We start from the raw sequence: 20,926 nt of genomic DNA on the forward strand, positions 1-20,926 counted from the left end.
TGGTCGGCACAGAAAGATCCAGAAAAGCGAGGAGACTGTGAATGAGCATAAGGGAGAATAAGAGGCCCAAGTGGGCCCGGGGCGGGGGGGGGCGGGGGGGCGGGGGGGACGGGGGGGTGTGGCGCGCCGAGGGTGGGGGCCACAGGAAGAGCAAGCGATAGAGCACGGCCCGGCGGCGGCCGCAGGGGGCAGCGGTGAGCAGCCTAGAGCCCGGCCCCTCCGCCCCGCCCCGCCCCGCCCCTCGGGAGGCTCCTCCCCCGCGGCCGGCGCCCCGCCCTGCGCGCTCGGGCAGGCTAGGCGGCGACGGCGACGGCGGCGGCAGCAGGGGCCCGCGGGCGCACTGAGGGCCGGCGCACCGGCAGCAGGTGGGCGCGGTGCGGGCCGGCGGCGGCGGCGGGCCTGGGGCTGCCGGACGGCGCTCGGGCCGGACACGGCCGGCCGTGAGGAGCGCCATGGACTTCAACATGAAGAAGCTGGCGTCGGACGCGGGCATCTTCTTCACCCGGGCCATGCAGGTGAGGCCGTGCGCCCTGGGCCGCGCGCGGCCGGCGGCACCCCTGCCGCAGAGCCCGGGGCCGCGGGAGAAAGCCCTCGCGGCCGCCGCTCCTTCCCCGCTGCGGGGTCGCCCTCCCCCGCCGCCCCTCCTCCTGCTGCGCTGCCCGGTAGAGAGAAAAGCCCCGGGGCGGCCGGCCACACTGGCCGCGCCCTCAGCGTGGCCCAGGGCCGAGGACTGAGCCGGGCCTGCTTCGGCCCTGCTGCCTGGGGTGGCGGGGGGAGGTGTCAGCCTCCACCATTTCGACCGGCCGGCCGGCTTATCCCGCTGTCCTGGCGCCCGCCCCGCCCCGGTTAGGGCTCCGCTGAGGAGGGCAGAGGGTACCAGGCGGCTCTCGTCTCCCTGCCCTTGCCAGCAGTGACTCTGACTCCCGGCAGACGTGTGGAGGCCCGGGTTCCTGGCCCAAGGACTCGAGCACCCGCCCCGACTCCTTCTCAGACCCTCAGTCTCCGCACCTGTGCAATGGGCTGGTGGTACGGATTCCCTCAGGTCCCTCTTACACGCTTGGAGAGTCAGGCTGGAAGCCAGGAGGGCTGGGGTCATTTCCTTTCTGCTCCATGGGAGGCCTGTTTCCTATTATTTCTCCTGATTTGGTGGGGGGGGTGGGCTGGGGTTTGGCTGGGTGCCCCCTTGGGAAGCTGTACAGTGGGTGATACTAGGATTAGAACAAGTCCTATCCATTTGGGGACAAGGAGAGAAGCTGAAGCAGCTTAATGTAATGGTGAAGACCAGAAGTCAGCTGTGGGCCTGGATGCCCCCTCTTGTGACTTTGAGAAGGCGGGCCTTCACCTCTCTGGGCCTCAGTTTTTCAGTCTGAAAAATGGCCTTAGCAATCCCTCCCTCTCAGCATGGATGTGAGTGTCCTGGGCACTCCGCGTGAACGTGCTCACTAGGCAAGTCACTCCTGGTGTAATGTGGTTCGTATTGCACCCGTGCAGCATGTGACCTTGGGCAAGTCACTTCTCGCGGAGCCTTCATGTCCCTGTCTGTCAATCAGGGGTCGCACCCGTCTGCCTGCAAGGGTGGCTGCAGGCTTGGGGCTTGGCGCGTCTCAGCGCTCTGGGAACAGATCCTGTAGTTTGTCCTTGCCGTGGTTGTCGGTTCTCTGGGGGAGCCCAGCCCCAGACAGTCTCTTGGAAGCCCAGGTGCCCGTGTTTACTAGAAAGCACAGTGTCCCTTTGAGGATTTGTGCCCCAGAGAGGGTTTGCTGCTCTGTGTTCCAAGCCCTGCTGGGGACCACAGCCCTAGCAGCCCAGAGTTCATTGGCCAGCCCCAGTCCATCCGAAGGTGGGGGATTCTCCCCAGTGTTGGTATAGCAACCACCTTATCTCCCACATGTGGGAGGAACCTGATCTGTCAGTTTCCTGCTACTGTGGGGCCCTAGCACCTGACCTGGCCAGGTCTGCAGAGCCTGGGGTGCAGAGAGGCTTGGGCCCTGTGGCCTCTTTTCACCTGGTGGGGCCAGGCCCACTGGGTCACCCATACTGGAGTGGGAACCAGCGCCCAGGCCCCCGCCTCCAGGGTGGAGGAGGGAACTGGGAGCTTTATAAATAGAGGCTTTCTCTGGCTCTGCACACCCACCCCCTGCTGCTGCCATCTTGCAGGGAGCAGCCTCGGACTCTGCAGGCATCAGCCTCTGAAGCCTGGGCCCGTCCTCTTGGCAGGGATGGGGCAGGGTGGCAGCCAGAAGAGAGAGGGGCTTGAGATGTGACCTGGGCAGGAGAGCACACTCAGGAGACCCTCCTGAGGCCAGTCTGCCCTGGGGTAGAAGTCAGCCAGGAGGGACAGGGCAGTTTATTATCAGTGTATGGGCAGCTCCTCTGTGTAGGTTCCACCTTGCCAGGTTGCAGGACATGCTGGGGGAGCGCTCAGCCCCTCTGTGTGCCGAGGACACTTTTAAGAGCCTCACCCCACCCCCATCCGATAGGGAACTGGACCTTGGCGCTGGGATAAGAATCCGAAGGCCGGATCCCTTTTGCACGGGGGATTGTAGGATGGCTTCTCAGCCCCCGATCTGTGCCTTTGAAGTCGGGAGGGGTTTGCAGAGTCGTTCCAGGTGATGGGAACAGCCCAGCTAAGGGTACCCTGGCATACTTGGGTAAGATGCCAGTGGAGGTGGGAGTGGGCAGTGGAAGTGCTGGTACTCATGCTGTTAGTAGTAATTGTGGTATTACTAACAGCAGTGGTAGGAGTAACGATCATAAAAGCCAGGGAGGCTGTGGCATTGCTCTCATCCGAACCAGGCAGGCAGCGGGGCATGTGGGAGGGATGCCCAAGACATTGGGGAAGTCCGGTAGGCCTTTGAACCTGGGTGGATGTGTGGTGTGAGGGGCGGGTGACCAGGTGGCACGGCAGGGAGCGCTGCCGTTAACCTTGGTAAGAAGGGGAGGTACTGAGGTGCACACTGAGGGTGACATCTGAGTCAGAGTGGCTGGTGTCATTGGGGGAAGGATGTCCCTAGGTGCCTCCTGAGAGCTGAGGAGGGACCTGAGGGAGACCTTTTTTCATGATAATGATGGTGGTGGTGGTGATGGCATCAGCTCGCATTTAGCAGGCCTATACTGTGTGCTGACCACAGAACTAAGCACCTCCCAAATATTCTGTGAAACAGGTCCTGTTATCCCCATCCTCCAGGGGGAAACTGAGGACCAGAGAGGTGACTTTGCCTCTGACCCTCGATTTTCTCATCTAGACAGTGGGCTCACGCCACCCGCTGAAGGGTCTGGGTAAGGTGAGGCCTGTTCGGGTCCTGGCTCTGGTAGGCACCAGTTTGGGGAATGTGAGGAGGAAGAGGAGTCGGGAGACTGGGAGGAGGCCGGGAGCAGCTGGTTCCCAGGTGGGGAGCCGCAGCCTATAACCCTGGCCCACCGAGCCCTGCAGAGAGAAACCCAAGCCCCCATGCATAATTGATAGCTGCCGAGCTGGAGCAGCCTGATTGTGGGGGTGCCTCCCGCTCCCTGCGGCTGGAGCTGTCCTCAGCCTCTGGGTGACTCACCGCTGCCTAGTCATCTGGGAAGGACCTCCAGACCCCCAGCCCCGATGACCCTGACTCCAGCACAGCCTGCCTCTTGCTCGGCCTCAGCGGCATCTTCTGTGAAGTGGGGAATTGGACCGGCCTGAGTGCAGGGTCGGGCTGCAGATGCACTCAGCAGTGTCTGTTGTTGTCAGGGCCGATCTTACTCCTGCAGGTCTTCACCCCTTTGCTGTTTGCCTGTGACCTGCCCTTGGCTGGACAGGGCCTTTGAGATCAGAGAGGCCAGGACTTGGGCCGGTTCCTGGTTGTTCCTAAGTGGCCCCCATGGCTTATGCCAGCTCTGAAGGGGGACCCTTGTGACATCCTGGTCCCTTCCTGGCCTTAGGGCGGGGCTGCCAAGCTTTCTGGGCCCTGGGCGTGCCCAGCAGTTGGCTCTAATGAGTTGGTGCTGTTCTCCGTCCACCACACCAGGCAACCGGAGGCCTGCCATGTGGCCATCCAACCCCCATGCTCCCCTTCCTTCCCAGCCATCTCTCTGCCCATCAGCTCTTGACAGCATCAGCACTTACATTGAACACTGACTCCCTGCCAGATCCTAGCCGTCATGTCTCATCCGCATCTTTTTTATTTCATTCTCACAGCCTATGAGGAAGATGCTGCTATGTATTATTCCCATCTTCAGCTCAGGAAACTGATGCTCAGAGAGGCAAAGCCACTTGCCCAAGGTCACACAACTCATCAGAACTGACTTGAATCAGGTCCCTCTGATTCTGGAACCTGGGTTCCTCCCACTCACTCCCCTGCTGCCCCTGTCCCCATGGCTTCCAGCTCCCCATGGAACCTCCTGATAACCCCAGACCTTGCCCTGCACCCCTTTTGTTCCCTGAGCACTTGTTACCAAGTGCTTTCCTTGAGAGTCAAAGTGGAAGGACCCTTAGTGATGAGCTCCCAAGGGCTCCTTACACCCTAAGTTGTATGTCTGATTTTGTACAAATGTGCATTTCTAGGGTGAGGGAGTCTTTATCTTTCATTGGATTTCTAAAAGAAGCTATGATCCCCAAAGTCTGGTCCAACCGCCTTATTTCACAGAGGAACAAACTGAAGCCCAGGGCAGGGTTGTACCTTGATCAAGGTCACAGAGCAGGTCGGGGCAGAGTGTTTCTTGACCTTGGGGCCTGAGTTCCAACCTGGTGGGAGAGGTAGATGGGTGGGGCAGGTCTTCCCTTGCCCAGTCGTGAGCCCTCCACCCCTGGGTGCTCTGCCCACAGTTCACAGAGGAGAAATTTGGCCAGGCCGAGAAGACTGAGCTTGATGCCCACTTTGAGAACCTTCTGGCCCGGGCGGACAGCACCAAGAACTGGACGGAGAAAATCCTGAGGCAGACAGAGGTGCTGCTGCAACCCAACCCCAGTGAGTGGACATGGGCCGGCCCTGGGCGAGGGGCGAGGGGCGAGAGGCCGCGGGCAGGGGCCCGGGCTGCTGAGGCTGTGTAGGTGGGCCTGGGCGGCAGGCAGGTCTTGAGTTAGACTCTTGGGGCTTAAGGCTGCTGGTGGGGGTGGGGGGGGTTCTCAGTTAAAGAAAACAGCAGACTCCGTGTTGGGCTCCAAGAGGTGCTCTCTGGGACAGTGGGAATACTAAGGTTTGCACAGAGGAGTTGAAGAAATGCTTGGAAACTAAAACATAGTTGGGAGAAGAGGTAGGAGAGACGGGAACCAGGTCACTGGAGGGAAGGCAGTGAGGCTCAGGGGTGAAAGAGGACTTACCCAGAGTCACACACAAGCACGGAGCAGGCAGCCACAGCTGCAGGAAAACCTGTGGGAAGAGGGCCCTCCTGGGATCAGGAGGCGTGTCTGCCTGTACATCTGCTGTTAGCTAAGTGAGTGTGCCGAGAGCTTTCTGGGGCCGGGCCAGGGCATTGTTCGTTTGTGTGTTATGCTCTGTAAATCCGTGCTGTAATGAGGGAGAAGCCGGGGCAGGGTGTGGGGGGCCTTGCCTTCAGGCCCATCACCCGCCGCAGCTGTGTGACCTCAGTCAGGCACTGCACGTCTCTGAGCCATGGCTTCCTACTCTCTAGAGTGAGGGGTTCCGCAGGGTCGAGTGCCTGTCTCGCAGGGTTGAGAATCTGTGAGAGAATATTCTGGAAGTCACCAGGCTGGGCACCCCTGTGGGCAGGCCCTGGTCTGGGTCTGTTTCTGTCACCATGACTTTCATCCTCAGGCTCCTACCAAAGAGCCCTCTGGCTTTGGCCGCTGTCTCCCCACAGGTGCCCGAGTGGAGGAGTTCCTGTATGAGAAGCTGGACAGGAAGGTGCCCTCGAGGGTCACCAACGGAGAGCTGCTGGCTCAGTACATGGCGGAGGCGGCCAGTGAGCTGGGGCCCACCACACCCTACGGTAAGGGGGTCACGGTCTCTGGAGCTAATCTTCCACCCTCCCTTCTTTCCTTCCTTTCTCTGCTTTTTTATTTACACACATGATACCTGGATTCATTCTACTTGTAAACACCTCGATCAGTGGAGATGAAAATAGAGTAAAAATAGAAGCCTCCCAGGACTTCCCTGGCGGTCCAGTGGTTAAGACTCTGTGCTCCCAATGCAGGGGGCACGGGTTTGATCCCTGATCAGGGAATTAAGATCCTGCATGACACACAGCATGGCCAAAAACTAAAAGAAGCGGCAGCAGCCTCCCTTACCCGGTTTTGGCTTGTGTACATTTTTTAACAGGATTATGTTATGTATACTGTTCTGCAACCTGATTTTTAAACTTGGCATTGTCTTACAGGTATCCGTTCACAGTAGCATTTATAGAGCCACCTCAATTTTTATTTTTCAAGTTTTGTTGAGGTACAATTTATATACTATAAAGTGCACCTGTTTTAAGTGTGTAATTTGATGATTTTTAGTAAATTTACAGAATTGTACAAACATCCCCCCAATCCACTTTATTTATTTTTTAAAATTTTACGTAATTTATTTTTTAATTGAAGTATAGTGGATTTACAATATCATGTTAGTTTCAGGTCTACAGCACAGTGGTTCAGTTATACACATGCGCGCGTGCACACACGCGTGTGCGCGCACACACACACACACTCCTTTGCAAATTCCTTTCACTTTTAGGTTATTACAGAATATTGAGCAGGTTCCCCTTGCTGTGCAGTGGGTGTTGCCGGTTATCTGTTCTATGTATAGTCGTGTGTGTATGTTAGTCCCAACCCCCTAATTTATTTCTCCTCCCACCCTCTGTCCCCTGTGGTAACCATAAGTTTGTTTTCTATGTCTGTGTGTCTGTTTCTGTCTTGTAAATAAGTTCATTTGTATCATTTTTAAGATTCCACACATATGTGGTATCATATGATATTTTTCTTTCTCTGTCTGGCTTACTTCACTTAATATGATCCTCTCTAGGTCCATCCATGTTGCTGTAAATGGCATTGTTTCATTCTTTTTTTAAGGCTGAGTAGTAGTCCATTGTGTGTATAAATATATATATATACACACACACACATCACATCTTCTTTATCGATTCATCTGTTGGTGGACATTTAGGTTGCTTCCATGTCTTGGCTATGGTGAATAGTGCTGCAGTGAATATTGGGGTTCATATAGCTTTACCAGTTATGGTTTTCTCCAGATATATGCCCAGGAGCAGAATTGCGGGATCATATGGTAGCTCTATTTTTTCTTTTTAAAGGAACCTCCATGCTGTTCTCCATAGTGGCTGTACCAATTTACATATCTACCAATAATGTAGGAGGGTTTCTTTTTCTCTACACCCTCTCCAGCATTTATTATTTGTAGACTTTCTGATGATGGTCTTTCTTACTAGTGTGAGATAATACCTCATTGTAGTTTTGATTTGCATTTCTCTAATAATTAGCAATGTTGAGCATCTTTTCATGTGCCTTTTGGCCATCTGTATGTCTTCTTTGGAGAAGTGTCTGTTTAGATCTTCTATTTTTTGACATTGAGCTGTATAAGTTGTTTGTGTATTTTGGAGATTAATCCCTTGTCAGTTGCATCATTTGCAAATATTTTCTCCTGTTCTGTAGGTTGTGTTTTCATTTTGTTTCCTTTGGTTTGTTTTCCTTTGCTATGCAAAAACTTTTAAGTTTAATTAGGTCCCATTTGTTTATTTTTGTTTTTAGTCCCATCACTCTAGGAGAAGGATCCAAAAAAATATTGCTGCGATTTATGTCAAAGAATGTCCTGCCTATGTGTTCCTCTGGGATTTTTATAGTATCCAGTCTTACATTTAGGTGTTTAGTCCAGTTTAAGTTTATTTTTGTGTATGGTGTTAGAAAGTTTCTACTTTCATTCTTTTACATGTAGCTGTCCAGTTTTCTTAGCACTGCTTATTGAAGAGATTGTCTTTTCTCCATTTGTATATTCTTGCCTCCTTTGTCATAGATTAATTGACCATAGGTGTGTGGGTTTATTTCTAGGCTTTCTGTCCTGTTCCATTGATCTAAGTTTCTGTTTTTGTACCAGTACCATGCTGTTTTGATTACTGTAGCTTTGTAATATAGTCTCAAGTCAGGGAGCCTGATTCCTCCAGCCCTGCTTTTTTTTTTCCTCAAGATTGCTTTGGCTATTTGGGGTCTTTTATGTTTCCATACAAATTTAAAAAATTTTTGTTCTAGTCCTGTGAAAAATGCTGTTGGTAATTTGATAAGGATTGCATTGACTCTGTAGATTGCCATGGGTAGTATAGTCATTTTGGGAATATTGATTCTTCCAGTCCAAGAACACAGTATATCTTTCTATCTGTGTCATCTTTGATTTCTTTTTCTTTTCTTTTGGCTGCGCCGAGCAACTTGTGGGATCTTAGTTCCTAACCACTGGACCACCATGGAATTCCCTCATCTTCGATTTCTCTCATCAGTGTCTTATAATTTGTGGAGTACATACATTTTGCTTCCTTAGGTAGGTTTATTCCTAGGTATTTATTGTTTTTAATTTCTCTTTCTGATCATTCATTGTGTATAGAAATGCATCAGATCTCTGTGTATTAATTTTGTACCCTGAAACTATCAGACTCATTGATGAGCTCCAGTAGTTTTCTGGTAGTGTCTTTAGGATTTTCTGTGGGCAGTATCATGTCATCTACAAACAGTGACAGTTTTATTTCTTCTTTTCCAATTTGGATCCCTTTTATTTCTTTTTCTTCTCTGACTGCTGTGGCTAGGACTTCCAAAACTATGTTGAACAAAAGTGGCGAGAGTGGATATCTTTATCTTGTTCCTGATCTTAGAGGAAATGCTTTCAGCTTTTCGCTGTTGAGATTGATGTTAGCTGTGGGTTTGTCATATATGGTCTTTATTATGTTGAGGTAGGTTCCCTCTGTGCCCACTTTCTGGAGCATTTTTATCATAAGTGGGTGTCAGGTTTTATCAAAAGCTCTTTCTGCATCTGTTGAGATGATCATATGCTTTTTATTCTTCAGTTTGTTATGTGGTGAATCACACTGTTTTGCAGATATTGAAAAATCCTTATAATAAATCCCACTTGGTAATGGTGTATGATCCTTTTAATGTATTGCTGGATTCTGTTTGCTAGTGTTTTGTTGAGGATTTTTGCATCTATATTCTTCAGTGATGTTGGCCTGTAATTTTTTGTTTTTGTGGTATCTTTGTCTGGTTTTGGTATCAGGGTGATGGTGGCCTCATGGAATGAGTTTGGAAGTGTTCCTTCCTCTGCAATTTTTGGAATAGTTTCGGAAGGACAGGTGTTAACTCTTCTTTAAATGTTTGATAGAATTTTCCTGTGAAGCCATCTGGTCCTGGACCTTTGTTTGTTGAGAGTTTTTAAATCATAGATTCAATTTCAGTACTTGTAATTGGTCTCTTCATATTTTCTCTTTCTTCCTGGTTCAGCCTGGGGAAATTGTACCTTTTTAAGAATTTGTCCTTTTCTTCTAGGTTCTCCATTTTATTGGCTAATATTGCTTGTAGTAGTTTCTTACAGTCCTTTGTATCTCTGTGGTGTCAGTTGTAGCTTCTTCCTTTCATTTCTAATTTTATTGATTTTGGTTCTTTCCCTTTTTCTCTTGATGAGTCTGGCCGAAGGTTTATCAATTTGTTTACCTTTTCAAAGAACCAGCTTTTAGTTTCATTGATCTTTTCTGTTGTTTTCTTAGTCTCTAATTCATTATTTCTGCTCTGATCTTTATGATTTCTTTCCTTCTATTAACTTTGGGTTTTGTTTGGTCTTCTTTTTCTAGTTGCTTTAGATGTAAGGTTAGGTTGTTTGAGATTTTTCTTGTTTCCTGAGGTAAGTGTGTATTGCTGTAAACCTCCCTCTTAGAACTACCTTTCCTGTGTCCTGTAAGTTTTGGCATTGTGTTTTCATTTGTCTCTAGGTGTTTTTTTATTTCATCTTTCTTTAGTGAGCCATTGGTTGTTTAGTGGCATATTATTTAGCCTCCATGTGTTTGTGGTTTTTGCAGTTTTTTTCTTGTACTTGATTTCTAATCTCATAGCATTGTGGTCAAAAAAGATACTTGACATGATTTCAGTTTTCTTAAATTTACCAAAACTTGCTTTATGATCCAGCATGTGATCTATCCTGGAGATGGTTCCATGTGCACTTGAAAAGAATGTGTATTCTACTGCTTTCAGATGGAAAGCTCTAGAAATATCAATTAAGACCATCTTGTCTAATGTGTCATTTAAGGCCTGTGTTTCCTTATTGATTTTCTGTCTGGATGAACTGTCCATTGATGTAAGTGGGGTGTTAAAGTTTCCCAATATTATATTGTTGTCACTCTCCCCTTTTATGTCTGTTAACATTTGCCTTATGTATCAAGGTGTTCCTGTGGTGGGTGCATATATATTTACAGTGGTTATAGTGTCTTCTTGGATTGATCCCTTGATCGTTATGTAGTGTCCTTCTTTGTCTCTTGTAAGTCTTAAGGTCTATTTTGTCTGATATGAGTATTGTTTTTCCAGCTTTCTTTTGACTTCCATTTGCATGGAATACCTTTTTTTATCCCCTCACTTTCAGTCTGCATGTGTCGCTAGATCTGAAATGGATCTCTTAACAAAAATAAAAAAAGAAAGAAAAGGGACTTCCTTGATGGTCCAGAGGTTAAGAATGTGCGCTTCCAATGCAGGGGGTGCATGTTTGATCCCTGGTCAGGGAACTAAGATTCCATATGCTGTGAAGCATGACAAAAAAAAAAAAAAGAAAATGAAATGAGGCTGTTGTAGACAACATATGTACGAGTCTTGTTTTTGTATCCATTCAGCCAATCTGTGTCTTTTGGTTGGAGCATTTAATCTGTTTACATTTAAGGTAATTATTGATGTGTATGTTCTTTTTTTTTTTTAATAAATTTTATTTATTTATTTATTTATTTATTGGCTGTGTTGGGCCTTCGTTGCTGTGCACGGGCTTTTTCTAATTGCGGGAAGTGGGGGCTACTCTTCACTGCGGTGTGCGGGCTTCTCATGGTTGTGGCTTTTCTCTTGTTGTGGAGCATGGGCTCTAGGCGCACGGGCTTCAGTAGTTGTGTCACATGGGCTCAATAGTTGTGGCTCGCGGGCTCTAGAGTGCAGGCTCAGTAGTTGTGGCACACGGCCTTAGCTGCTCCATGGCATGTGGGATCTTTCTGAACCAGGGCTCGAACCCATGTCCCCTGCATTGGCAAGGTGGATTCTCAACCACCGCACCACCAGGGAAGCCGGATGTGTATGTTCTTATCGCCATTTTGTGAATTGTTTTGGATTTGTTTTTGTAGGCCTGTTTTCTTCCTTTCCTCTTTTGTTCTCTTTTCTTATGATTTGATAGCTATCTTTAGTGTTGTGTTGGATTCCTTTTTCTCTTTCATGCATATATAATATCTATGGTAAATTTTTTGTTTGCAGTTACCATGAGATTTTGGTATAGCGGTCTATATATATACATATGTGATTGTTTCAAGTTGCTGGTCTCTTAATTTCAAATGCATTTCAAATATCCTGCACTCGTACTCTCCTTCTCTCATGATTACTAGTTTTGATGTCACGTTTGTGTGTGGGTGATTTCCTGTCTTTACTATATGTTTACCTTTACCGCTGAGCTGCCCCATTTCACAATTTTATTGTTTCTAGTTGTGGCCTTTTCTTTTTTGCTTAGAGAAGTTCCTTTAGCATTTATTGTAAAGCTGGTTTGGTGGTGGTGAATTCTGTTAGCTTTTGCTTGTCTGTAAAGCTGTTAACTTCTCCATCAAATCTGAATGAGTAGAGCCTTGCTGGGTAGAGTATTCTTGGTGTAGGTTTTTCCCTTTCATCACTTTAAATATATTGTGCCACTCCCTTCTGGCTTGCAGAGCTTCTGCTGAAAAATCAGCGGTTCTCTTATGGGGATTCCCTTGTACGTTATGTGTTGCTTTTCCCTTGTTGCTTTTAATATTTTCCCTTTGTCTTTCATTTTTGTCAATGCGACTACTATGTGTCTTGGCATGTTCCTCCTTGGGTTTATCCTGTGTGGGACTTTCTGTTTCCTGGACTTGGGTGACTCCCCCAATCCAATTTAAAGAACATTTCCATCACCCGCAAAAAAGTCCTTTTTGTCTGCTTATGGTTAGTCCCCACTCCCACCCCCAGCCAAATAATGTGCTTTTGTCTCTATAAATTTGCCTTTTCTGAATAATTCATATAAGTGGAATCACGCAATATATTGTTTTTTGCATGTGGCTTCTTTGTATTTGAGGTTCATCCATGCTATGGTGTGTTTTAGGATTTGATTCCTTCTAACTGTTGAAGAGCGTTCCATTGTATGGGTAGATCCACTTACTTGTTTGAGAGACATTTGGGTTGTTTCGCTGTGAACAGTTGCATATGAACTGTTGTGAGGATATATGTCTTCACTTCTGGTTATACGCCTGGGAGTGAAATTGCTGAGTCGTGTGGTAAGTTTATGTTTAACACTTTTTTAAAAATTTGGTTGTATTTTTGGCCACGCTGTGCAGCTTGCAGGATCTTAGCTCCCCGACCAGAGATGGAACGTGGGCCCCCTGCAGTGGAAGCATGGAGTCTCAACTGCTGGACCACCAGGGAAGCCCCTGTGTACAGTTTTATTATTGCTTTCTCGGGAGAGGATTTGCTGAGCTCCTTCATGTGTCATTCGGAGTCCCACCCCCTCACCTTTTTATTTTTTAAGCTCTTTGTTGGAGTATAATTGCTTTCCACTGTTGTGCCAGTTTCTGCTCTACACCGAAGTGAATCATCTGTATTTATACCCATATCCCCATGTCCCCTCCCTGCCACCATCTTTATCGTGGCTGTGTAAAGTGCTGTTCCTCGGGCATGCCACTGTTTATTTGACGGTGGGCGAATGGATATGTAGATTTTCCCAGGCCAGCCATTGTGTTCTTGCCTTTCAGTACATCTCTCTCCAAGCTCTCCCCTACTTCCTGGGGGTCAGAGTGGCCTGAGCCCGACCCTCTTCCTCACCCCTCCACTCTGCTTCTCAGGGAAGACACTGACCAAGGTGGCAGATGCAGAGAAGCACCTGGGAGCTGCAGAGAGGGATTTTATCCACACGGCCTCCATCAACTTCCTCACGCCCCTGCGCAACTTCCTGGAAGGGGACTGGAAGACGATTTCGGTGAGGGGCCTGGGGCCACGTGCTCCCTGGTAACCATGGCCGCCCTCTCCTCTGAGCTTGTGAACCCAGGCTCTCCTTCCCTGGTGGGCCCAGCACTCCTGGGGCCTCCCCAGACATGGCTCTTATGGACTGAGTGGCCTCAGTTTCCCTGTCTTGACCACATGGTCCTGTGGGCTCGCCCTGCCAGGGCCGGGGGTCTCCCAGGGCTGCCCTGGGTCTCACTGTTCCTTGTTCCCACCCCCACAGAAGGAGAGGCGGCTCCTCCAAAACCGGCGTCTGGACCTGGATGCCTGCAAAGCACGGCTGAAGAAGGCCAAGGCCGCAGAAGCCAAAGCCACGGTAGGTGTCCTGCCAGCATCCGGTCCTGGTTGGAGCCAGGGAGGGAGTGAAGGGACCTGGTGTTTGGCATGACCTCGCCCTGCTGTTCCTGCCTGGAGAGGCCTGGCTGGAAGGCACTGCTCCAGGCTGACCGCGTCAGGTCACGCCTCTCGGCCCCCACCCCCGACGGACGCCTGGTGGCCCAGAGCTCTGGGACCAGGGCAGACACTGATGGGGCGGGCGGACCAGCAGTGCCCTGACCTGGGCTCGGGGCAGCCCGCGGCCTCCCCAGACGACAGCCGGTTGGCTTCTTGCATGCCCCGCCCTCCCCCGCCCTCCCTGCACCCCTGTCCCCCTGGGTGCTCGGCTCTGTTCCGGCTCTGCCCGGGCGTGGCTCCCCTACTAACTCCCCTGCCCGCTGCTCCAGCGCTGGTCCCAGGGCACCCTGTGCTCAGGCTCCCCTGCGGTGGTGTGGAGGGCCCCGGGGCTGGATGCCCGCCTGCCCAGGGGCATGTCTGAGGGGCCCTCCAGGGAGCCCCGTGACACTGGATGGGGCCTGGGCTGTCTTGGCTCTGCCTTCACTCTCGGCTCACGGAGGCCTGTTCAGCCAGGCTGATGGGACACAGTGTGGGACATTTTGACCAGGACTAGGCCAGGGTTGGGAGAGCTGCTTCGAGGGTGGCCAGGCTGCTCAGGGTGCAGGGGCCGAAAGGCCACCTCACACCCTGGGGAGGGAACCACCAGGTCAGGTCCAGGGCACGCCAGGGAAATTGCCACCTGTGCCTGCCCGGGCCCTCGGCCAAAAGCCAAGCCCAACCCAGGCTACCTCTCCCCGACGAGAGTTCCAGCCCCCAACCCTCCTTGCATTCTCCTCCCTCAGTGTGGCCGCCTGGGGCCGCGGAGCCTGGGCAGTGCCTCTGGTGAGAGCCATGGGCGGAGTCCCAGCTTACCCAGTTGTGTGGGGTCTGGACTGGAGGCAGGGGCTCAGCCACTGGAGTCCTGTTGGGCTTGGGTAGGATGACGTATGGCTGTCTAAGTCACCTGGACAGGACAGTCTCCCCGCCACTCAGGGCTGGACCACCTCTCTGGAGTAACTTGGCCAGGACAAGCTTTTCCTCCCTCAGCCAGGCCAGGGAGCCCGTCCTTAGTCACTGGAGTGGCACAACATCTTCTCCAACCAGTTGGCCCAGACAAGCTCAAGGCTTTGGCCTAGGCAGGATACCCCTCCCGAGCTGGGCCCCGGCAGCCCAGCTACAGCATCCCAGAGGACCCCAGCCCAGCAGTGCACCCCCTCCTTCCTACCCCTACACACACACACACACACACACACACACACACACACGCAGGAGCACACACACACACACACACGCAGGCGTGCACACACACGCACACACGTCAGAGGACTCCTTCCAGAGGGCGGGGCTGTGCGTCCCTCCTGCCAGTACCCGGGGGCCTGCTCCCGCCTGCGCTGTGGACTCACTAACTCTTTGTTTTTGTTCCTTTCCGTTCTGCTTTGGGTAACTTGGCTCAGTGTGAGGGAGATGTGAGTATACCTGTCCCATGTGCTGTGCTGCTTCTGGTTTGCCCATCTCGGCCTTGGGCCCGCAGTGCGGGGCCAGCCGGGGATGTCCTCCGGGCATTTTGCAAGCAGCTGGTCTCCCCGCCGGAGCCTCTACCACGTGTAGCCTCTGGTGTGGGGGGACGCCAGGCATTGGAGCCTGTGAGTCAGCTTTTTGCAAATGTTGAAAGCCTGTCACTCTGTCCATCCACACAGCCATCTGTCCATCCTCATTGTGGGGGAGGGGCCTTGCTGCAGGAACGAGAGATGTGGTGTGCGGAGGTTCTGGATGGAGAAAGCCGGGTGGGGGTGGGCTTTGTTTGGAGGACAGTGGGTCTAACTGGGGCCTGAGTGAGGCGGGGGCCCGGGGACTGGCCTGTGGCTTGCCCGAGGTGAGGGCCCTGACAGCAGCCACGGGCTGTCTCCTGGTCGCCTCTGCTCTCCGGGGCTCCCTGGTGTGTCCACCCGCTTTGTCTTTGTCTTTGTCTCGACTCTACGAACCCCTCAGCCCGCCTCCTCTGCAGGTGGTGGGCACGGGGAGGAGGGGGTCTGTGTTGTATTTGTCTGTAGCCTCCTGTCCATGGGGTCGGGGGCTCCTGGCACCTCCCTGTGGGAGAGTCTAGGGCGGCCTCCCGGCCTGGCCCCAGCCACGTGTGACCCCCTCCCCCCCCGTGAACTCTGTTCCCCGCCAGACGATGCCTGACTTTCAGGAGACTAGACCGCGTAATTACATTCTCTCGGCCAGCGCCTCCGCGGTAAGCGCCCCCGCCCCGCCCCCCACCCCCACCCCCCACCCCCCACCCCCAGGGCCTGATGCGGCCAACAGGAGCCCGAGGCTAAGGCAGGGGCCACGCGCCTGGTGAGGCCTGTGCCCTGTCCCCATGTTGCTGGCCTTGCTTCTCCCTGCCCAGCGCTGAAGGTGAGCCTGGCCCGCAGCACTGCACCGCCTGGTGGACTTCGGGAGGCAGCGGCCCCATCTCCAGGGGACCTGAGAGTCCACCTGCCCCCAGCCCCTCGCAAAGCAGGCACTGCTCCCACCCCCACTCACTGTCCCCCTGGAGGAGAGGGAGGAGGTCTGGGCCTGGCCTGCCACGAGGTCACAGACCCCTCCATGGGGGGCAAGGACGGTGCTGTCCATCCAGCTGCCTCCGTAGCACATCTGCTGAGTGTCGTGAAAGTGCTTGAGACTGGGCAGGGAGGGTGGGAGGACACAGCGGGTGGGAGGAGCAGCCTGGGCCCGAGGCCCAGAGGTTGGAGAACGGATGTGTCCTGAGCTGGCCTGAAGCTGAGCGTGAGGCTGGGGCAGGGGCGGAGGTGGGATGGGTGGGGCTGGATCAGGAAGACGTTGAATGTCTTGGTGTCTTTTTTTCCTGCAGCTCTGTTGAGATGTGTGGTATTTACTGTTTAGTCTGGGAGATAGGCCGATCGCACCTATCCCATCATGCCTGTCTAGACCACCGCTGTGCCTTTTTCTGCCTCTCTGTCCCCCCCCCCCCCGTGACATCCTCCCGCACAGACCCTGTGGCTCTTCTCCATCTGTCATGAGCATGTTGCCGTGTGCGGTCATTTGTCCTCGGGGATGTGAACCACAGTGTAGTCCCCTGGGCCCCTGTGGCTGGGTCTCCGACGTGTGTCCACGTGGAGGTCACGTCCCGTGCTGTGATTTGCTAAATGGCGCTGCGGTGGGACACCCCTGTCCACAGGGCTGGCCTTGTTTTGCTTTCCGCATTGCAGGTCACGTCTTAGGGTAGCAGCGGGCAGGAGACGTGGGTCTCCTAAGCCGTGGCGGGGGGAGGGGGGTCTTTCTTCTTTAGAATCTGGATGACACCTCCCGCCCCCCTTCCTGGGCCGAGTGGAAGGAGGACTACCCAGGAGGGTGGAGACGGCCCTGTTTTTTCCTTGTGCCTTTGAACCCCAGTGTGACTCGGGCACGAGGCTGCCTTTCTCTGCCGAAGGACAGAAAGGTTCAGTGACTGGTCCAGGGTCACAAAGTCCTGCCTCCCAGCCCACCAGCCTTCGCCAAGTGTCAGGGTGGGGTGGGGGACGCTCGGTCTCCCTTGAGACCCCAGTCCGAGGCTGGGGACTTCCGCGACAGGAGAAACCCAAGCAGGACTTCCCAGCTGGCTGTCCCCCTCCTTGCATGTGGCATGTGGGACTGGATGGACTAGGATGTCAGAGCCGCCCCTTTCACGCCAGGCCTCACCCCAGCCTCAGCTCCTTGTCGGGTTGTGGGGGGGCCGTTGGGAAGAGTGTGGGTGGGAGGAGGTTGGGGTCTCAGGGAGCTGGGGCAGGGCCCGGGCGCTGGGGTTCAGCCGGCCTCCTCTCCCCTCCCCTGCTGACCGGTGCCCCCTCCCTCCCCCGCTGACCGGTCCCGGTGTGGTCTCCGCAGCTCTGGAATGATGAGGTGGACAAGGTGAGTCAGGGCTCGGGGAAGAGGCTGCAGGGGGTGGGGAACGGGAGTCCGGGCTCCCCAGCCGCCACTGGGGGAGGGTCTGTTTCTAAGTCCGGGCTCCGCCCTCCACGGCTGGGGCCCCGGTAAGGGTTGTCCCTTCCCCTCTGCCCCGTAGCGCACAGTGGGCCCCCTCAGAGGCAGCTGTTGGTTGAACTTGCCCCTGACGGGTGGTGGCGTCAGAGGGACAAATGAACACGCACGTGAGACCGAGTCTGGGTACCCAAGGCTCTGTCTGCGCGCCCAGGACCTGGCCTCGGGGGGGTCCAGGCAGGCTGTCGCTCCTCCAGGGGTCAGGGCTCCAGGCCTGAGGTCAGGGGGGGAAGTGCACCCCTGCCACCGATGTCTGCATCCCCGGGGGAAGCGACGGCTGCCACAGAAGGGAAGAGGAGGCTGTGCCTGGGCGGTTTCGGGGCACGGGAGAAGGCTGATGGGCAGGAAGCTGGGGTGGTTCTTGCTCTCGTGCTCATACGCTGCCCTTCCCAGGCTGAGCAGGAGCTCCGAGTGGCCCAGACGGAGTTTGACCGGCAGGCAGAAGTGACCCGGCTCCTGCTGGAGGGAATTAGTAGCACCCACGTGAGTCCAGCCCCCGTCTCCTCCTCCTGTCGTCCACTGTCTTCTTGCCGCCCCTTGTGTCCCCATGAGACTAGTCCATGTTGAGGCAGCGAGTGAACTGGATCCCAGAGGCAGGTGGGGAAGGGGGCGCTTGAGCCCACCACGGTCTGTAAGGGTGGGAGTTAGCCTTGGCCCAGCAGGTCCCAAAGGGTGGGTACCTCCCTCCAAACCCAGGGAGCAAGAGGCCTGGGCAGAAGACATCGAATTCCGGGCCCGGGTCTGCAGAGGACAGGGTGGGGAATGGGGTGCTCTGTGCCCTCGCATCCCATCCGCCATGGGCCTCTTGCCCGCAGGTAAACCACCTTCGCTGCCTCCATGAGTTCATCGAGTCCCAGACCACCTATTACGCACAGTGCTACCGCCACATGCTGGACCTGCAGAAACAGCTGGGCAGGTGCCCACCGGGGTCCCCTGGCTCCCAGCCCTGACACCCCCCAGCTCAGAAAGCCCCGTGGCGCCCGGGGCTGGGTGGAGGGCTGCCGACCATGGTGGGGCGCTGCACCCCTCTCTGGGCCCCGGCACCTGGGCAGGATGACAGGTGGCTGGCCTTGGGGGCCTGTGGCGCGGTTTCTCAGGATTGTCTGGGGGTGGTGGCAGGGGTGACGGGAGCACCTCACTCTCCTCTTGTTTCCCTCTTGCCTTCATGCCGCCAGCTCCCAGGGAGCCATGTAAGTAGCGGGTCTCCTTGGCTCCGCGGCCGTGGGCCCCGCTGGCATGTTTCAGGGCATGTGGGACTCCCACGGGGCCGGGGCTCCTGGCTGCTGAGCTGTGCCCCCGCTGTCCTCTCCAGATTTCCAGGCACCTTTGTGGGCACCACGGAGCCCGCCTCCCCGCCCCTCAGCAGCACCTCGCCCACCACCGCCGCAGCCACGATGCCCGTGGGACCCCCCGTGGCCGGCCTGGCCCCGCCGGGGGAGGCCGCTCTGCGCCTGGAGGAGGTGGCCCCCCCCGCCAGCGGAACCCGGAAGGCCCGGGTGCTCTACGACTACGAGGCCGCCGACAGCAGCGAGCTGGCCCTGCTGGCCGATGAGGTGGGCTTGGGTGCCGCGAGCGCGGGGCAGGGCCGGCTTTAGCAGCGCCAGGGAACCGGAGAGGGAGCGTGGGGCCTGCAGACCCTGCACCACGGCTTCCGCCTCGGAGGGGCCCTGGGGGAAGAGCTAGGACCAGCGGGGTGGGCGGAGGCGGCTCCAGCTCTGAGGAAGCAGCCTCTCTGATCCGTCTCCTTAGAGCCCCTGAGGAGGTGCTGGTGCCCGTGTGTCGGGGAGGTGGCAAGTCCGTCTCCTCTTCGTCGTGGGCCGGCTCTGCCTGGCCGGGCGTGACCCTCCTTCTCTGCCCACCCCTTCAGCTCATCACCGTCTACAGCCTGCCTGGCATGGACCCTGACTGGCTCATTGGCGAAAGAGGCAACAAGAAGGGCAAGGTGCCCGTCACCTACTTGGAACTGCTCAGCTAAGCAGGAGAGGGCGGGTGCAGCCCCGCCACTTCTCTAGTCTGCCGGTGACCTAGCTGCTCAGGGTGGGGAGACTGACCCCATCCTGTCCTGCCCCCGGTCATCCAGCTGCGAGGGGCCCCAGAGGCTGAATGACCCCAGCCCCTGCCCTGCTTCTGACCTGGTTCTGGAGCCCCCACCCCTGCCTGTGTCCCTCAGCGCCCCGGCCCTCCCGGCTCCTGCTAAGGAGGGCGGGCCTGGCTGCAGCAGCTGCCCTCCGCGCGGAGGGCCACGGGAGTCCATGCAGACGGCCTGGGGAGGCCCTGGGGCACACCCTGGGCAAGAGAGCACCTGCCTTTTAGTTGCCAAAAGCAGCAAAGGGGGAAAGGTAGGCAGGCCTGTGGCCGGCCCGGGGACAGGGTGCTGTCCTCTCTGGAGGAGCTGGAGCGGAGGGGAGCCTGGCAGCATCTGCCTGGTGCTCCCCTTCCCCTCCCAGCCCTACCGCTCAAGCCAAGTATGGTGGCTGCAGCCTGCCCCTCTCCACACTCACTTTTTAACTGATCTTTTTACTCTGCCTGTCTGCTTGCTCTCTAGCCAGTCACGAATAATAAACCATCCTTCGTGTGCATGTCGCCTGGGCTCTGGTGGGGTCGCGGGCCTCACAGGTGGGAAAGGGAACAGACTTCACACCTGCACCATCCCTCCTGGGGCGGGGGTGGGGGTGGGAGCGTGATGTCCAGAAAGGGCAAAGCCCCTGCTGTGGGCCCCTCCCAGAAGCACTAGGGCAGAGGGGAGGGGAGTTCTTAGAGCGAGCAAGGGCCCCCCAGCACCCTGTGCCCTCCGGAGGGAGGGAGTCCTGTTCTCCTGCAGCTGTGTCATCAGCGTTTTGGGGGGGATTTTGGGTTTGGGTTTTTTGGCCACGCCACACAGCTTGTTGGATCTTAGTTCCCCAGCTCGGGATGGAACTCAGGCCCCCTGCAGTGGAAGCGCAGAGTCCTAACCACTGGATCACTAGGGACTTCCCATGAAGCTGCGTAACAGACATTTTATTTCTAAGAAAAACTTGCCTAAAGTCGGGCAGAGTGGAGTGGATGGTAAAATCTGCATGATGCTTTAAAACTGAGTAACTGACAGCTGGCAGTGCTTCCCCAGGGCCCAGCACTGAGCCAAGCATGTTCACATGTATTCTTGTGTCATCCTCACAGATGAGGGAAGAAGAGATGAGTCCCCTCCTCAAGGTTCTATAACTGGCAAGTGGCCACGCAGGGACTCTAGCCCAGGTCAGTCTGGTTCAGAAACTTCAAGTGGTAGCTTTGGGCTACAAGCCAGGTTTTAGATTAAGGCTTCTAGCCGGGCCCGGAACTCTGGGATTAAGTCCCAAGGAGGCCAAAGGCTGGTGGGCCCCACTGCTGGGCCTTCTGAAGGGAGGGGGAGGCACAGAG

The 20,926-nt window shown here is 54.8% G+C and overlaps 1 protein-coding gene across 2 annotated transcripts; it reads left to right on the forward strand.

Moving 5' to 3' along the window:
* The first annotated feature begins 279 nt into the window (after positions 1 to 279).
* SH3GLB2 (SH3 domain containing GRB2 like, endophilin B2) lies at positions 280 to 20,112 on the forward strand. 2 transcript variants are annotated; one of them, XM_057723945.1, is made up of 12 exons: positions 280 to 515; positions 4,796 to 4,937; positions 5,791 to 5,919; positions 12,982 to 13,115; positions 13,362 to 13,454; positions 15,684 to 15,746; positions 16,806 to 16,955; positions 17,381 to 17,404; positions 17,927 to 18,016; positions 18,349 to 18,449; positions 18,846 to 19,086; positions 19,401 to 20,112. In XM_057723945.1, exons 1-12 carry the CDS (start codon positions 453 to 455, stop codon positions 19,506 to 19,508), a joined length of 1,338 nt encoding a protein of 445 aa, XP_057579928.1. In that variant the 5' UTR covers positions 280 to 452; the 3' UTR covers positions 19,509 to 20,112. The 2 variants fall into 2 exon arrangements, with proteins under 2 accessions (XP_057579928.1, XP_057579929.1); XM_057723946.1 differs by lacking the exon at positions 16,806 to 16,955 and having other exon boundaries at positions 281 to 515.
* The last annotated feature ends 814 nt before the right edge of the window (positions 20,113 to 20,926 follow it).

Source organism: Hippopotamus amphibius, chromosome 2 (assembly GCF_030028045.1).
Source record: "Hippopotamus amphibius kiboko isolate mHipAmp2 chromosome 2, mHipAmp2.hap2, whole genome shotgun sequence".
In the NCBI taxonomy this organism is placed as follows: domain Eukaryota; kingdom Metazoa; phylum Chordata; class Mammalia; order Artiodactyla; family Hippopotamidae; genus Hippopotamus; species Hippopotamus amphibius.

What these genes read in the sequence shown, in the direction of transcription:
- SH3GLB2 (XM_057723945.1), top strand. Translation starts at nt 453, where the DNA reads ATGGACTTCAACATGAAGAAGCTGGCGTCGGACGCGGGCATCTTCTTC. An exon ending in CCGCAGAAGCCAAAGCCACG is followed by an intron (nt 13,455 to 15,683) that starts GTAGGTGTCCTG and finishes GTTCCCCGCCAG; the next exon opens with ACGATGCCTGACTTTCAGGA. An exon ending in CTCTGCCGAAGGACAGAAAG is followed by an intron (nt 16,956 to 17,380) that starts GTTCAGTGACTG and finishes TGGTCTCCGCAG; the next exon opens with CTCTGGAATGATGAGGTGGA.